General features: G+C 43.1%; 1 protein-coding gene across 1 annotated transcript in view; it reads left to right on the forward strand.

Annotated features, from left to right (window-relative positions):
* LOC137142846 (tetraspanin-15-like) overlaps positions 1–2,270 on the forward strand; it is a gene marked incomplete at its 5' end in the record, with an annotated part of 84,961 nt that extends 82,691 nt beyond the window's left edge. The window contains one exon of the mRNA XM_067532310.1: positions 1,247–2,270. Coding sequence (XP_067388411.1) covers positions 1,247–1,477 — 231 coding nt within the window. The remainder of the gene's footprint in view (positions 1–1,246) is intronic.
* Positions 2,271–18,312: the final 16,042 nt, after the last annotated feature.

An 18,312-nucleotide genomic window follows, 5' to 3' on the forward strand; every position in this document is an offset into this window, starting at 1 on the left:
TCCACTCGAAGCCAAGTCAAACTCATACTTCAGTGCATAATCTGATACTATTCAGGGGTTAAGAGGATATTTGTTCTTCTAGAGCAGGTGCCGCACCATTGACTAGATGCATTATACTGTATTGGCTTTTTGCCACTCTCTGCAGTGTTTAGCATTGGACTTTGCTGAAGGCCCAGACCTCATGGTCTGAGCCAGTTCGTTGAATTTATTCATTCAAATGGACAATAACATCAACTCAGGAAATTCTGATATTTTTGCTTTGATGGCTGTGTGGAAACATAAATTATGAAAATTAAAAATTACTGCACCTTCTACATTTAGAGAAGCCACACGAGACTGCCTGGCTTAAATTCTTATTGTCAAAATGTCTCAGATTTCTTGGATATGTTACATCTTCTCTCTTGGGCCTCTAGGAGTCTGACTGTCTTATGCTATCATTGCTATGCCCAGGATGCAAGTTCATGCATATCATGTAAGCCAAACAGGCTTTTAGGACTGTCACAGAGCATAAGGGGAGTCTGTTTTTTGAGTGACTGAGGGAGAAATTGGAAAAGGCCAAGAGAGATGTTCACCAAACTAAAATCAAATTTTTGTTCCTTGATGCATCTTCACACAGCAAAGCAGTAATAAAGTTATATAGAACTGTTGAACCTGAAGGATCTCAAAGTATGTTAGATACTGTATGTATATAGGGATCACTTATCTACCACTGAAATGCAGCCAACTTTAGCATCATACACATTTGCTGCTATGCACAAACAGCTTTACAGGACAAGTTTTAAGAGCAGTGTCTCCACCTGAAACTCCATGGAAAATTCAAGGAGGTAAAATGGAATGACTCCTACTGGATTTTAACCAGAACACTAAGGTTAACACCCCTACTTTTTTGTGTGTGTGCAAAAGTGTCAGGGAGATACTCTGAAAGCTATGTCTAAAAATGCACCTGTAACAGCACAGCAGTGCTGGTTGCTGTGCTGGGTCATTCAGTACAGACTTTAGTATAGTACCACCTACGTCTCTTCCTGCAGCATCTTGCATTTTCCCTGGACATCTCCCATCCAAGTTCTGATGAGACTCAGTCAGCCTAGCATGAGATCTGAGGATTTATTATGTAATGATGCAGCACACAGGAAAACATGGCCAGGTCTAAAAGACTGTTAAAATAAACCAAGTTCTTGTATTTAAGGAACTGCATAAAGAGTTCAAATAACTAAATCTAATCACTTTCAATAAATGTTTCTTGCAGGTACTTGGCTTGGTTATGGCCTGGTTATATTGGCAAAAGCTTAATGACATTTACTTCAAACTGGACACTGTTGATTTCAAGATACTCAAGGTGAAAGACTTCAGCTTCAAATCAGTGGACCTGACAGGTGCTGGCTGGTGCTTGTGTCTTCCCAGAGAAGGAGGCTACATTCCTGTCAATGTCACAGATGATGAAGATGATGATGAGGCTCTCAGTCAAAGTAAAGTATGAAGGGGTACTGGTACCAAAGATCATCCTCAATGAGACATTTCGGAGCACAGCCCACTGGGACTAGAGAATGCATGATGGATCTTGAGTAGGGAAATAACTAGACATCACACAAAATCATGTTTTATCCTCGAATTCATGGGATATCTTAGCGGGAGTTGTAAAATAACTTAACTTGGATAAATCAGTAAGAATGTAGGCCCCAGCACTGTGATGTAGACCTGAACCAGAGCAGGCCCGGACCATGGATACGTATTTGAAGCTTAAGGGTTAACCCTCACACTGAGAGAGAACAAAACTAGGCACTATAGTGTGAAACAGGAATGAAAGAATCATGAGAGAGCTGTCACACTTGCGATATCAAACGTCATTGACGATTACATCAAACCAGGAGACTATCTGACGTGACAAAATCCATAGACCCGAATGGGGTTGGATAAGTATAAAAATTGAAGAAGTGAAGAAACCTGGACTTTGGGCTCGTTCTGCAAACCCCAAAGAGCATCACGTCGCGACCCACAGAGCCTGACCCCATCCTCGTGTCTGAGTAACCTGGCCAGTGATTCAGCTAGAGCAACACAGAGGCTGGTAATTATATCCCTCCTGCAGAACTGTGTGTGTGTGTGTGTGTGTGTTAGGCAATTGTTTTTTCAAATATTTTCTGTATTCAGCCTTGTCCCCTGAATAAGATCCTGCTGTTTATTTCATAAGTGTAATAAGAATCAACACACCCTGAAGGCACACAAGCTCCCTAGTTTACGTGCACTGTCTTGGCAACCCTAACTATTTGTATATGCCTCCCTTTTTACAAAATAAATGTAACTTTTTTTTAATCTTGATTGTTTCTGATGCTTATTTCTAGATTCCAGAAACTGGGTGGAATTGGTAGAAAACATTGCAGTTAACAATGGGAGTATGAGCTTTGATATCCTGAGTTAGTTACAAAGAAAAGGAGTCGAGTCTGCAAAGAGAACTTCCTTATATAACCAACATCTCTTGCAGAGACATGTTTTGAATGGCCTGCTCTTACCTGCACAACGTCTGATATTATTATGGAGAGACAATTCTTAATTGCAGCTGTCTCTCTTGACTTACTACTAGAGCTGCATAAGGGTCAAATCTTGTCCCCTTCTTCCCAGTAGTAGGAAGCCATGGCCCAATGGAACTGAGGTGGTTCTGCTCCTGAAAAAAAGGTTAGGGGTGGAGCATTTTTTTGCTTTTTCAGAACTCCGGGCAAGGCTCTGCATCACCTGAGCACCACAGAGCTCTGCTCAGGAGGGGTGGTGTTGGGTACTCTAGTAGGTGGAGCTCTTCCTTCTGAGCCATAATGAACCAATGTCTCCAGCATGGTGCTTCCATCATGGGTAGTTTTCAGATGAGCCATAAAAGTGAGATCTTGGCCATTTTGGGTTATCAAGGTTCCTGTAGCACTTTTTGCAAGTTGATGTATGTTGTAGGTGGTGATCACTCCAATATCCACGTTAGATCATTACATTCTGTTTCCTTACATTCACCTTTTATTTCCAGTGGGATGTGTTAGTCTCTTCACTACCTGTCCTTAACAGGTGTGTCGCTATGCTCTGTTACAGAGCTGCTGCAGTTCAGTGAAGGGCGAGGTGTCCCCTGTCTACTTGTATATAAAAGCTCTTTGGTAATATCTAAAAGTAAAGGGGTAGCTTTTATTGTCTTTTAGGTAACTGGAACGCAGACCCACTTGCCCAGAAGTTCTCCGGTAGCTTGCTTCAATGGAGGATGCCAATAGCAATTGAAAAGGAGTTGACTTTTCCAGGAATGCAAGTCAGAATGGGGAGCCAAATCTTGGGTTATGGGTGCAAGTTTATGTGCTGCTAGGGAGCTTCCTGCGGTAATGGCATGAAAATGTAAATTTTTTAAAAATAAATTTGTAACTGTAATTTCTTTCTTTTAACCATGTTTGAAGGATGAGATACATGAAAGCATCTTGGCACATATCACCAGCAATGAAAGCTAAGCCATCCTGCAGTTAGATTAGATTAGAGAGGGAGGTCAGACTGGGAGCCCAGATTTTCAGAAGAGCTCAGCGTGTTTGGCTGCACTTTGGGTGCAGAATTTTCTTGAAAATCTAGGCTGTATCGCCAAAGCTGAGTACTTAGAAATCTGGCCCTTGGAAACTTTAGTCTCCCAAGCTCAAGTGTGATAGCCAATAGATGGGCATGGGACAGTGTTTAGGACTCCAGGGATCACAACTGGCTCTCTCATTCATTTTTGGACAGCCTTGCACTAAAGATTTCTGCAGGCTTATGGAGGTAATTGCACAGAACAAGTATTATTACTATTAGGAATTATTACCTGGTGTCTGGATTGTGGTTTAACTAATGCAGTAGTTAGATAGAAATGAAGCCTTTTTCTATTGTGGAGTGGAACCTGGAGGTCACAGGATTCTGAGACAGCCAAAATATTTATTTATCTTTCAAACTGGGCAAATAATTCACAGTCAATTCATTTTGCAGACTCCATCTCTTTTCCTGTTCGCGAATTGTCCATGAATAGAGTGGAATCTTCTCAATCAAAAATTTCTAATGAATAATTTATCATAGCTCGTTTGAGATGCAAACGTGATATTCAAAATTTAATTGGCCATGTAAATCATGTGGTATTGTCTCTATTCCCTGCCTGGTGGAGCACTATCCGAGAAGAGTTGGTCTAGACTGAAAGTAGAGGTGCAATTGTAACACAGTAGACATACCTATGCTAGCTTTAATATGGTTAGCATGGGTAACAATAGTAACGTAGACGTGATGGAATGGGCTAGCAACCCAAGTACGTACCCAAGCTCCCTGGCAGGCTCACACTCTGGTTGCTAACCTGTGCAGAAGCCTGTTCTGCCACATATAAGCTACTGTTTTTATAAGTGCTAGCAAGATTAAAACTAGTGTTGTTATACCTGCTGTGCAACAATCACACCTTCCCTTGCAGTGTAGACATATCCTAAGATGCAGACTTCCAAGTGAGAATTCTCAAGCTGATGAATTCAAACTCACTGGAAAACTTCACTCTTTTTCTTTTTTTTGGAAAATGCTGTGCATAATTCATTCAGCTATTCAGACTAAAGGCTGAACCCTGCTGCCTCACCATTCCTTTAGCATGTTTGTCTGATGAATAGCAAACATTTCTTTAATATTCCTAAGCAAAAAAACCAGATCAATAAATATAGAGGTATAACTGTAGATGTGAGATGTGTCCTTCCACTTTGAGTGTGTCTAGCTCCCGTTTTTACCAATTGGCTTTATAGCAGGTGCAAAGATTAAGTGAAACATTTAGCCTTCAGGGTTAACATACAGTATGATCATTTCTAACATTAATCGCAAACGTTGTAATTTTAGGAATGAGAATACATTTATAGTGACTCTATAAACTCCATGGAAGACTGTTTAAAATGCCCTGTTTAATTATCATATTTGATGCATCTCTTACTATTAATCAAGAATCATGTTGAAGCCTGGAACTGGATTTATTACTCTGACCATAAATTGCATAGTGCAGTAATTCCAGTGTGGGTAGAAAGCATGGAATGTGTGTTTCATCTGGGCATGGCGCCCTGTGAGTGAAGCTAAAATTTCCTCTGAACGCAACTGACCTATCCATTTTGCTTTCAATTTTATTAATTGGTTGAGTATCATTCATATGTATCATGCTGCTTTAAAGAACTTTTTCCATCTGCGTTACAAACTATAGAAAGAGGAGCCAGTTCACCCACCACTGAATGCAGCCACTGTTGGGATGGATTATGCCAACTGGTTAATGGAGCAGAGCAACACCTGGTTCAATTCAAAGTTCTTCCCATTCTGACAAGTTAAAAATGACTTTATGGATTTTCTACAAACTACACACATGTGCACAGAGAAAATGTTACTTCTATCCTGAGAAGCAACATGAAAACATAGTCTGGAAGGAAGATGGGAGGTGTCGTGGACAAGACAGAGGATGCATTGTCATGGCTCTGAACAGCTGTGCAATAGTCTACAAGAAACTTGGCAAGCCAGGGCTTCTCATGGGCAGCAGTACCTGACTAGCTCCAGGATGTCTCTGCACTCTGATGGTTCAGAATAACATGTTAGCATCTTGAGAAATACAGGAAGCCTCTGTGGACTCTGTGTGTATGTTGCACATAGGGAACATTAGGGTTTCTAGCATGTGTGAGAATGCACAGAATCATGTTAGGCCTATTTTTCATCAGCGTTGGCTTTCTCTATCCACATCTCACACAAGCCAGAGCATAGGACACTGCAGGTTCCTCAACAGGATACCTGCAGCTTTTGCCTTTCTCTAGTGGATACGTGGAACCACATGCAACATGGTGTAACTGTGGATCTGAGGGGCAGATGAGAGCTGCCAGAGACTGTGGGACTATGGAAGGTGTTGGATGGAAGCTCTATGTGGTTCCTGGAGAAAGGCAGGAGACAAACAAGAGGGGTTTGCTGGTTGGCTGGTGTCCCCAAGCCAGAGAGCCAGGGTCAGAGAGGGTGGAGGGCCAGAGAACAGCAGAGGGAGTTGCCTACTAACATCTAAGCTGCAGAGCTGAAGCCGAGGGCAGGAGAGCAGTGGATGTCTCGGCACTGGATAGCTGGATGTGGGGGGAAAGTGAGAGGGCCAGGAGAAGTGAGGGGGTGCTCCCCTGGTAAGGATGATCTCCCAGTAGTGTGTGGGGGTTTCCACTGGGAAGAGCAGGGTTGCATTTCAGCTGGAAGGGCTGGGGTGGCTCTCCTGGCTGAGAACAGAAGAGGACCAGCAAGGAGACCAGAGTATGGTGAGGATGCACTCCCAGCAGAGAGGCTGAGGGTGGGGTTCCCGCTGGGAAGAGCAGGGTTTTAAGGACTATGTACAGTGGGTGTAGGAAATAGATATGTTTGGAATTTTGTTGGAGAATATTTGAACTATGTTTTGGTAATAAACCAGCCGAAAGAAGGGTGGTATTTAAGCAAGAGAGCCTGAAATGGAGTTACTGGGGACTCTGAAAGTGGGAAACTGAGGCAGGTGCACCTGTCATGCCATGGCCTGCCACAAGGGGGCACTCCAGGCAGGTACCAGTTTTATGGATATTGATTTCAAAGGCCCAGACAAAGAGTTGAAGGTGTTTATAAACTCTTTCACAGTCCAACATGAAACAGTGATAGATAGGTTTGGGGTTATTTTCAAACAGCCCTTAGTTTTATTCAGTTACTTGGCAAACAAACACCCAAAACCATTTATTTAAATTGAAAGTTTATTGATTTAATGTCATGTTCTTTCTTGTGTTTAAACAGTCCTTTTTTTATTGAAACCCTGGTTGAGTGATGATGCAAAACAAACTTAGATAGACCTTATCAAAATCTTTCTCCTTTTGGAGTCAAAACATTAGTCTCTTATTTTCAGAGCAACCTTTCTTTGATGAAGAGAAGAAGGTTAATTTTATTCTCTGTCCTGAGGTGAAAGGCATTCATTCCTCCTGTTCTGAATAAGCACTCAAACACAAGGTGGAGGAGAGACGGGATAGAAAAGATGAGTGAAGTACGGCTTTTGTTGATGTTTTTGGAACACTGCATGGCTGGTTAGCCTTGAGTTGATGCTCTGGCTGACAATTCAACCATGGTACCTTCTGTTTAGACCCTGGTTACTTATGATCTAGTCAGGGCCAGCTTCTGTTTGGATCCTTTCTCCTTAGACAAAGCAGGTTTGAATGGATGCAATATGATTGACTTCAGGAAAGAAAAAGGCAGAAAAAAACCTCAACAAGGAAAAGGGAATACAATGCAGGAGCTTGCCTGCCTTTGCAGTACTGGTAATTCAAGATCCCCACTGGCAAGCTGGGGGAGAGGGGGTGATAATGTGATGACTTTTAACACTCACAGGTGAAAACAAATTTTCTTAACAAGGGTGAGGCCAGTCAGCCTTCCTCTGAGGAAGAAGGTCCTTTAGATCAGTGTCTCAACCTTTTAAGTAGCAAGTACCCCCTAACTTCTGAAAATTTTAATAAGTACCCCAACACTCAATTTTTCACGGGATTTGATATTTACCAACTAACGTGAGCCATAAATTGGAAGAAGGGCTGAGTATGTAAGACCGTGATATGACAGATGTCAGATCTAGTGTGGGTTGGGTTACCACCTTTACACCAGGGGTGCACAACTCAAGTATGTACCTGGGCTAGAGATGATGTTGGCCAAAGGTAGGAGGCTTTGAGTGGCATGCCAATGCTGGGCGATATAAAGTGCTGCGTAATGCACGGCACGCCAAATTTTTTGCCATATATTTGAGAGGAGGAAGGGGTGAGAGAGAGACAAGGAAGGCGGGCAAGAGGGAAGATTGTGGTTGCTTTTTTTCTAAAAAGGGTATGTCTGCAGGAATCCTGTGGTGCAGTGGGTGAAGGGAGTGTTTGGACCTGTAGTTGAGAGATAAAAAGACACAAGGACGTAGTCAGACACATGCAGCAACATGCTGAGACACACACATGTGCAGGCAGACATGGAGGCACACACACACAAATAGGCATAGAATAATTCAGAACGTAAGATTTATTCTTTTTTATTTAATTTTACAGCAGTTTTTTAAACAAAATAACACGTGAATCATAAAAATTATAGAAGAGTAAAAACAATATAATGCAAACATTTATATTAATAAAACTCTGTAAACATAGATATCTTTGACTGGAACTGATATTCCCCCTCTAGAATTGTTCTACATATGTGGGACTGGACCGGAAACTTTTGCTAGTTTTAACAAAACAACATAAAAATTAGTTTTTGTAAGAGCTGGATTTAATGAGAAACTTGGGCCTGTTTGGATGACATAAGCATTCCAAATCTCGGTTTTAAACTACTTATTGCTACTATCAGATCATTTTCCAGGCACAAACGATTTCTTATTTTACATTTTAGCCCAGTCAAGTGCGAGAAACTGGTCTCACACAAATATGTTGAGGCAAATGGGAGAAGCTCTGTGAGAGCCATGTTTCTCAGCTGTAGGTATTCCCATTTCATTTTCTGCCAAAATGCAGGGATGTCACCCAGTCCCATGCTCTGCATCCTCTGCAACATACTGTCTGTGCAAAGCTCAAAAAGTTTTTCCTTCATGCTTTCTGGAATCCCTGCTTGTTCAATAGCACTGTCATTAAATGGATTCAAAATCCAGTTTCTGTGGATCTTCATGCTCTTCAACATTAGGGAAATAACGTTCAAAGCTTGACTCCAAATTTACCAAGTGTTCTTTAATATTTTCTTTCACGCCTTCATTCAGAGTGATTTTGTTTTCTTCACAGAATTCTGAGAGCTGTGAAAATGAAACAAAATTTCCACATAAAGCTCGATTTTTCCAGAACCTCAACTTTTTTCTAAAAACTCTTACTTTGTCATGCAAGATAAATATATTTGTATTGTATCCCTGAAGCTGAAGGTTCAAGTTATTGATTTTATCAGACATGTCACAAAGATAGGCTAATTTGCAAATCCATACTTCATCTTCGAAATGCTGTAAGAATTCAGATTTCATATCTCTGAGAAAGACAGTAACTTCATATCTCAACTCGAACAGGAGATTCAACAACCTTCCATGTGACAACTCCTGAACTTCAGTGTGAAGTACAGTAATATGTTCAGATCCCATGTCATGGCACAGAGATTGGAAAAGACATGAATTCAGAGCCCGCACTTTTATGAAGTTTACTGTTTTCACGGCCTTTCCTAGCATGCTGTTTAAATCTTCATTCAGTTGCTTTGCAGCCAATGCCTATCTATGGCTAATACTATGGTTCCACTTGATTGAAGGATTTATAGTTTTTAAGTGAGCAACAAGACCACTTCGTCGACCTACATTGCTGCTGCTCTGTCTGTGCATACAGACACACATCACTCCCATAACAATCCATTTTTACAATGTGCTCACTTAAGATCTTAAAAATGTCCTCTCCTGTTGTTCTTGTGTCCAATTCTTTGCAGCCATATATTTGTTCCTGTATTCCTTGCTCATCTTCATCATCAATGTATCTGACAAACATCATCAGTTGTGCCTAGTTGATACATCCGCAGATTCCTCAATCTGTAAAGCGAACTGTTTTTTCTGGATGACTTTTTCTGAAATTTGTTTAATTATGTCTTCTGCCATGTCATCAATTCTTCTTGTCATGGTGTCATTTGAATGTGGGATGGTTTTAATTTTATCTACTTCTGTTTTGTCAAACATGATTTCATCAATTCTGCTAACAGCAAGAATGACAAGGTTCTCAGCAATGGTACATGGTTTCTTCGTTTTTGCCACCATGTGTGCGATTTCAAACGAAGCTCATAGAGCTTGTTTAGGGATCGCAGAGTATCATTTCATAGCAGCACTTGATTTTGTCAAACTTTCACATTTTCTTGTGAAAAAAATCTATTGACTTGTCCTTCAGATCAGGATGTTTCATGGCTTGTTAGTGTATCATTAGCAAACACGGTTATTTGGGACCCAACTGTGCACCTTGAGGGTTTGTCATATTGTCGATTGTTGGGTAAATAGTAGAAGACACAACACCTGTGTGATGCAGGAGGCCAGACTAGATGATCACAATGGGTTGTTCTGGCTTTAGTCTAAGAAATCAATTTCTTTTTTCTATTCCAATGTGCCTGTGCATCTGCCATTTCCTGCCTAGTCTCTGCTAAGGACCTTCACCACACTATTAGCTCTTTGGCTCATCTTAACCTTTCTTCTGTGCTCCAGCATGTCTGTATATCCTTTCACGCATTCAGAAAGCTGCAGCTCTCTTCCTCATTATAAACATGCTCTCTTCTCTGTAGGATTCAGGTATGATCATGTATTTATAAAGTCTTGGAAGTGATTGCTGCTAGTGATGATTTTACATAAAGACTGGCATTTAAATTGGGTCTTTCTTTTCTTCATCTTCTCCAAAAGAACTGGAGCAGCTGTGTTTACTCTTCTGATGCTGAAAACAGCATTAAGAAAATATTTAGATATGTGCTTGGAACAGTGAATTACTCCAACAGTTTAATGGTTCATTAGTTCTCAGTTTATTCACATGGCGTCCATGTGAGCTGTTCTTTTCCTACTACTCAAGCCCTCTAGGATAGGCTTCTTTCCCCCCTTAAAATTTCTCATTGGTGCAGGTCCCCCAATGATGGGAGCAGGGGGTTAACAGGACTACAGGTATCTGCCAGTATTTTAACCACCATTTCATCTCCCCTTGCTTCAAGCAGCACTAAATAACACAATAGATAAAGCATTGCAGCCTTTGGCCTGCAGCCGTATCTACACTATCACAAGTGACATATCATCACTTGACACTGTTTTTTCTGGTGGAAAAGTTTAAGGAGAAAAGTCTAACGTAGACATGATTTTGAGATGATGCATTAATGCAACTGGTGTTCTGAGTTTAGCTGAAATCTGGGTGTGCACAGCAGGTTGAGAACTGTTAGTAGCAAGCTGGTTTCTAATCCTGTTGCACCGGAAGTTTTGATTTCTACTGCTTTGGAATCTTCTTTCCTGATTTAAGTAAAATTAGCTGTTGAATGTACTTTCTGATGACATGCACAACTTTAGCCTCTACCCATTAGATTCAAACCAATGGCTCAGAGGGATGAAAAGCTCCATCTCCCTACATCAGCTCCTTAAATACCTAGTCCATTCCTGTGATTTAATGGCATTACTTCCCAGTAAATCCTGCTACATTACCATATGATATGCAATATTTTTGCCTCCAACTTCATCTTTCATTGACTCCTGTGTAAGCTTCATCTAACTGGAGTCAACGAGGAAAGTCTACTAAAAGGGATTCAGTCACTTGAACTCACTCCTCGACCTCTATTTCGCTTTCACACTGCAGTAAGTACAATTTTGCTGTACAGGCATATGGTGTCTGCAGTTGAGGCAGCCCAAGAGCATACAGAATTTATGTACTTGCTGCATTTTTAAGGTATTTTCATCATATTCCATTCGCTTGGTTGAACACTCTGAGATTTAATGCCAAGGCCCATAAAGGCTGCTTGACCTCTAGGGAATGAAATGTGGTCAGTAGACTTGTAATGCATTGTGTTGCTTCTCTGAATCTTATCTTCCCTTGCTCAGAAGGCCATGGATTAACTACTAATCTCAGGTTTTTTTGGAATCCACACCAAGGGAAAACAAATCCATTAATCCAGACTACATTAAAGAAAGATCCAAGAGAAATCACATTGTCAATCCAATTATTCTGCTGCTTATGTGATTTAGAAAATTCAGATCCTTATCAGAAACTGATTGGACAAAGCAAGGACAGAGATCTCACTAGTACTGTGGTATTACAGTCCTTTACTTTCCGGTACTAGACAAGCAGGAAACACAAACATGCTTGAAAGGGAAGCATAAATATTAACTGAATTTAAAAACATTTAAAATTCTGTTGCTGAGCACTGGTTGTATGAAGGAATCTTATTGTTTTGCCCTTCTCTAATATATTATGGTATAGCAACCCCCACTTGGTCTCAACTATTGGCAACAGTCTCCTTTGGCAGTGGGGCCTGAGATAACTCTGCCCCAACCTGGAAACGCTTTTGTCTCTTCCCCTCGGTACCTCTCTCATGGAGCATTTGGTGCAGGCTTTATTTCAGGTCTATAGAGTGTCCTTCAACCCCACAGGGGAGGGGCAGGTGGTCCCCATCCATGTCTGTGACCCAGGTCCAGGGAGGTACCTTTCTGTGGCTCCTTCTCAGGGCTCTAGAGGTGGTAAAGCCCTGGAGGGTCGGAGACACACAAGTTCTTCCTGCAGGCTGGGGCCAGAATTTTTCCTCTCTCGGCTTCTCTGGCTGCAGAGAAGCACTATCTCCTAGTCTGGGGAAGGCTCTCCTCCAGCCATCACAAACCTTCTGACTGCTCCTTTCTCCCCTTCTCCTTTGTTCCCCCCTCCCTCTAGGGGAGGCAGGGTTTAAGTAGGCCTGGTGTAGCCCTTAATTGGGTCCAGGTGTCGCTAACTGACTTGCAGTAACCTCACCTCTGCCTGCAAGGAAAAGGGCCTTTAGCAATCTAGGGCTCACATCTCTCTACAAGACCAGGGAGAGGAGGTTGGCTGGGGGGGGCACTCTGTGACTGTGGGGCCTACTTCCGTTCTTCTGTTCGCTCACGCATCCGGGCAGAGTTCCTCTGGGCAGCATCCGCTGGCTCCCTTGACACCTTCTGGGAGCAGTGGGCGCTGTCCGGGGTTGTCTGCTCGGTGTCCCGTTCTGGTTCCCTCCGTTTGACCCTGTGACCCCCACGTCTGCTCCTTTTTTCATTCTGTCCCATGCAATCGGTTGTGTCCTGGGTCCAGTGACTCTTCCCCCTCAGGCTCCCCGTCCAGGCTCACAAATAGTCATACCCTTTTGTAGCCATCTGGACTGACTTTACCACAGTATATATATATATACACAAAAAGGAGAAAAAGAGAGATGAAAGATAGGCCTCCAATTAAAGAGGGACTTTTAGCTTTAGCAATAGTCACCCACTATTAGGATAACACATGTGAACATGCTGTACATAAACATCTCATGCTAGCATGTCTCGTTTTGCTGATGCAGGTTAACCTCAGTTTTACAAACCCTGCTAACCCCAAAATGCCTGTGTCCGTATCTTGACTGCAGGCTATTGCATGAATCCAGAGCTGCAATGGAAGGATTTTTAAAAAAGCTTTGGAAGATGCACAGTTTCAGGGATCTAGCCAATTGCAATTTAATGGAGTTTAGGAATTAACTTCCCTCTGGACAAGTTATCCCATAGCTGCCGCCTCCAGGGTTTATTGCACCTTCCTCTAAAGCAGCTGGCCCTGGCTATTGTTGGAGACAAGATAGTGGGCTGATCCAGTCAATGGAACACTGTTCTGATCCAGCGTTTCAATTCCTAGTTTCCCTCCCAAACACTGGACTTTTGCATAATCAAGGTTTTTGCCTGAATTGCCAGGATTCATGAATATACACAATGATTTGAATAGTCTGTTGAGTGGTTGTTTTTTTGGCAGTAAAGGATGCAATGAAGTAATGTGGAACCTGATCCAAAGGCCCTCAAAGCCAATGGAAAAACTTCCTTTGATTTCCATAGGTTTTGGATCCCGCTCTCTGTGGGGTGGATATTAGAGACAGGAAGCTGAGCCCTGAAAAGTACATAACACCAGAACATCAGTCTAACAGAGAGATGCTTAATATTTAAGTAATGGCACCCTGCAGCTTTAGCTATGTCATTTTACCTTGCAACTTACAAATGTGTTTAGGTGGGTGCAGTGGGAATGTTATCTTTCATTACAAGCAGTTGCCGTTCAGCGAGTTTTAGCAGATAATCCCTGTGTAAAATCTGTGCAGCGCACACAGGAGCGAATATCCTTAAGAATAATTTCCCTATCGCACCTCTGAGTCAAGAGGGATGATTGGGTGTAAACACTGTGCATGATGTGACAAACATGCCTGGGATGTTTCTCTTTAACAAGCACTTTCAGGAGGCAGCAGCTTGGGAAAGATGCTCTTTTTAATCTTTTTCAATTATTCCCTTTATTTTAGCTGTGTTGTGCTACTGCACAGGCAGGTCCCAGATTTGATATTTGAGCTGGGTAAGGGATGGCACGTGTGGCCATAAGGTTTTACAAGTCTTGTCTTCAGCGCCTTGGCAAGATTCTAGTCTGGTTAATAACATTGTTTGCCCAAAATTCTGCACCATATTAGTTGCAGAGCTGAGGCTACAGCCCATGCAACGATCCCTGATCTAGCCACTGCCTCACGCTTAGAGGAAGGATGGTCCAGTGGTTAGGACATTAATCAAGGACCTGTGTTCAAGTCCCAAGTCTGTCACAGACTCCCTGCGTGAACGTAGACAAACCACTTAACCTCTGTGTGCCTCACTTCCCATCTGTACAATGTGTGACAGGGCCAGACCAGATGGCTATAGGAGAGTATTGGAGGGTATATACATTAGCCCCAGGAACAACAAATCCTTGTTCCCTGGGTGATTCAGCCGGGGTTACTCCAGCTCAATTAGGCCAGCTGAGGCCAATTAAGGAGCTTGCCCCAGCAGTGAGCTTAGAGCTGTTGCTGCCACAACACCAAAGTTCCGGGAGTTAGGGAGAAGCCCGTCAGGGCCGAGGGTCATTGGCACAGAGGCCTGAAAAAGGACCCAGCCACTCAGACAACTGGGCAAAGGAGTTGAGGTGAGGTGACCTCACCCAAACAGGGGAGGATCACAGGGACAGAGACACCCAAGATGAGGAAGGCAGATAAACCCTCGCCCCGGTTCCAGGAAGTGGACCGCAAGCAGTGGGGCCAAGGACAGTTGATCCAGGGAAGGTAGTAGCTCTTATGGACTAAGCAGTTTGAGGCTACTCCTCGCAGGGTCCCTGGGTCGGGGCTGGGGTAGAAGATGGGACCGGGACCCCCCTGCTCCCACCCAGCCATACCACCAGCGTAGCCGAAGAGAGCGCAGGACCTGTAGAAGGGCAGAACAGGCCTCCCTCGCCACAAATGAGAATAACAGCACTGTCCTGCCTCACAGGGGCATTGTGAAGATAAATATATTAAAGCCTGTGTACTGCTCAGATACTACAGCAATGGGGGCCTACATACACAGACTGCCTCCTAAAATCATGTGTAACCCACCCTAAATGAGGGTGGGTCGTCTTCTCCTCCTAGTGGCTGGTCCATATAGACACTGAAGGTCTTGGGTTCAAAACCCATTGTCCAGCCAACATGGCACAACACTGGGGTCTGAACCCAGAACCTTCAGCACTGAACGCATGAGCCGCTGTCCTTTACAGAAATTGTATGAGACTCATTAACCTCTGGCGTGGACCAGCCACTAGAATGGGGACATGCTCTTTTAGGGTTGGTTATGCCTGCCCTCCGTTGAGAACAACAGTCTGTGGAAGTAGATGATGTACTATAGTGAGGGATAAACTCAGCAACGTGAGGCTGAGGGGACTCAGGTGGAATCTGTGGTGGAAACCAGTGCCAAATTATGTAAAGGATGATGATGGAGAGGAGCCTGTACCCACTATCGTTTCCGCAGGAAAAAAAACCCAGAAAAAACAGTGTTTGAGAGGTAAGAAAGAATAGTCCAAGGAAATACTGGCGAGCTAAAGGGCAGGGCAGGAAACAATTACGACACTTTCAATCAGCCAGGCTTGTGAAAGGTTACAACATTCATCATGGGAACTTTCCAATTAGCCTGGCATAGGCTGGGAATAACAATTGAACGATGACTAATCAAGGCTGCCGCTTTCTGGAGTGTTCATTTTTGCAACCTGATACGCAATCAACACTAGCGGAAATGTTCTGAATGGAGACTGAGGCAGCTCCGGTGCTGAGGATGGAGTTGACTGGTGGTAGACACCACATACACAGAAACCTCCATGCAGAGCAGTCTCTTATTTCTTTTCATTCCCCCCCTTCCCCTTCTCTTCATCCTAAGGAGGGAAGTGTCAGTATATAGAATATAGATATTCAGGCCTGCCTGTAACGGCCCATGTTTTGTAAGTATATCCTTATCATTTAGCTGGTTATAGGAGTATAAAACAAAGAATCAAAACCACAAGCCTTCCCTCACTGTGACAGTCTGAGGCCTTGTACTTTGGCTCAGATGCCGGAGTGGCAGCCATACGCTGGGAAGCGTGCAGTCACATACGCACATTCCAACGTAACGTCTAATACCAGGCTGTTAAGATGGTGATCCAGTCTAACAACTCCAGATAAAGAAAAGATCCTAGAATGTTCAAAGGAAACTTGGTTTGATAGCGTTCTGTCTGGAAAAAGAATTACTTATCTACTGTTGTGGTTGTAAAATCTACACTCCTCATTCTTTCGTCTTTATGGTACCCAATTCTGTGTTATCTATTTGAATGGTTTCTATCTGGTTCTTTGATTGTTTCTGTCTGTCTGCTTAGGATTGGCTACAGAATCATCATATAATATTGTTAAAGAAATGACTGGTTAAGATACATTATAAAAACTGAGGTAAAACAGGAAGAAGGGGGAAGATTTATTGGTGTAAATGACTGGGGGGTCCTAATGGATGCTTGCTTGGAAAGATCCCAATAAACCTGTCGTATTGCCTGCTGCTGGACTCTTGACTTCTGCTTCTGTCAGCGAACTAAGAACTGAAAGGCCTGGGGGGGGGGGGTCCTAACAGGAAGCTTTGCTGTAATTAGGATTGCTGGCATGATCTAGTGATTATAATACAGAACAAGAAGCCTCAAGCACCTCTCCTTTACCTACACTACATTGATGACATTTTCATCATCTGGACCCACAAGAAAGAGTCCCTCAAATAATTCCACCGGGATTTCAATAATTTCTAACCCACCATCAACCTCAGCCTGGACCAGTCCACACAAGAAATCCACTTCCTGGACACTACAATACAAATAAAGGATGGTCACATTAATACCACCCTATACCGAAAACCAACTGACCGCAATACATACCTTCATGCCTCCAGCTTCCACCCTGGACACATTACACGATCCATTGTCTTCAGCTAAGCCTTAAGATACAACCGGATTTGCTCCGATCCCTCAGACAGAGACAAACACCTACAAGATCCCCATAAAACATTCCAAAAACTACAATACCCCCCTGGAGAGGTGAAGAAACAAATTGACAGAGCCAGACGGGTACCCAGAAGTCACCTACTACAGGACAGACCCAACAAAGAAAACAACAGAACACCTCTGGCCATCACCTACAGCCCCCAACTAAAATCTCTCCAACACATCATTAAGGATCTACAACCTATCCTAGCAGATGATCCCTCACTCGCTCAAGCCGTGGGAGGCAGACCTGTCCTTGCTTACAGACAGCCCACCAACCTGAAGCAAATACTCACCAGCAACCATACACCACACAAGGTGAACACTAACCCAGGAACCTATCCCTGCAACAAACCCCGTTGCCAGCTCTGCCCACACATCGACTCTACTGACACTATCACAGGTCCTAACCACATCAGCCACACCATCAGGAGCTCATTCACCTGCACATCTACTCATGTAATATATGCCATCATGTGCCAGCAATGCCCCTCTGCCATGTACATTGGCCAAACCGGACTGTCACTACGCAAAAGAATAAATGGACACAAATCAAAAATGGTAACATCCATAAGCCAGTCGGAGATCACTTCAGTCTCTCAGGACAACTCTTGAAAGTTGCCATACTTCTACAAAAAAACTTCAAAACAGACTTCAGGGAGAAACTGCAGAGCTGGAACTCATATGCAAATTTGACACAATCAAGCTGGGTCTGAATAGGGACTTGGAATGGTTTTGTCATTACAAAAAGTAATTGTCACTGTTCACACAGTCTAACCTCCTAATCAATGGTTGTGAATAGGCCGGAACTACTGAATGGACTTTGCTTATACCTACCTTCCCCATTGCTGTTCCTTACCGTTGGATGTACATATATACCTCCTATCAGATTTCTATTCCTTACATCTGACGAAGTGGGTTACAGCCCACGAAAGCTTATCCCTGCAGAAATTAAATTTGTTAACCTTTAAAGTGCTACAGGACTCTCGTTGTTTTTGCTGTATACAGACTAACAGGGCTACCCCTCTGGAACTTTTCCCAACTCCATCACTGATTCAAGGGTGCTGCTTAACCTCTCTGTATCCCCAGATATTGAACAGGTATGTTGCATTTCACCTGCTTCAGGGTGGGTTTATGAGGCTTAAGTATGGAGGGTGAAATCCTAGCCCCATTGGAAGTTTTGCCATTGATTTCAAAGAGGGTAGGATTTCATCCTGAGCATTTGCAGAATCTCCAGTGAAGTTGCTGCGGACCTAAATAATGTCATTCCAATGAAATCCAACCATCTGAGACCTTCATTCTGCCTCACTGTGAACAA

Source organism: Emydura macquarii, unplaced genomic scaffold (assembly GCF_026122565.2).
Source record: "Emydura macquarii macquarii isolate MOO-44397 ecotype Brisbane River unplaced genomic scaffold, CSIRO-AGI_Emac_v2 contig_3257, whole genome shotgun sequence".
Lineage (NCBI taxonomy): Eukaryota > Metazoa > Chordata > Testudines > Chelidae > Emydura > Emydura macquarii.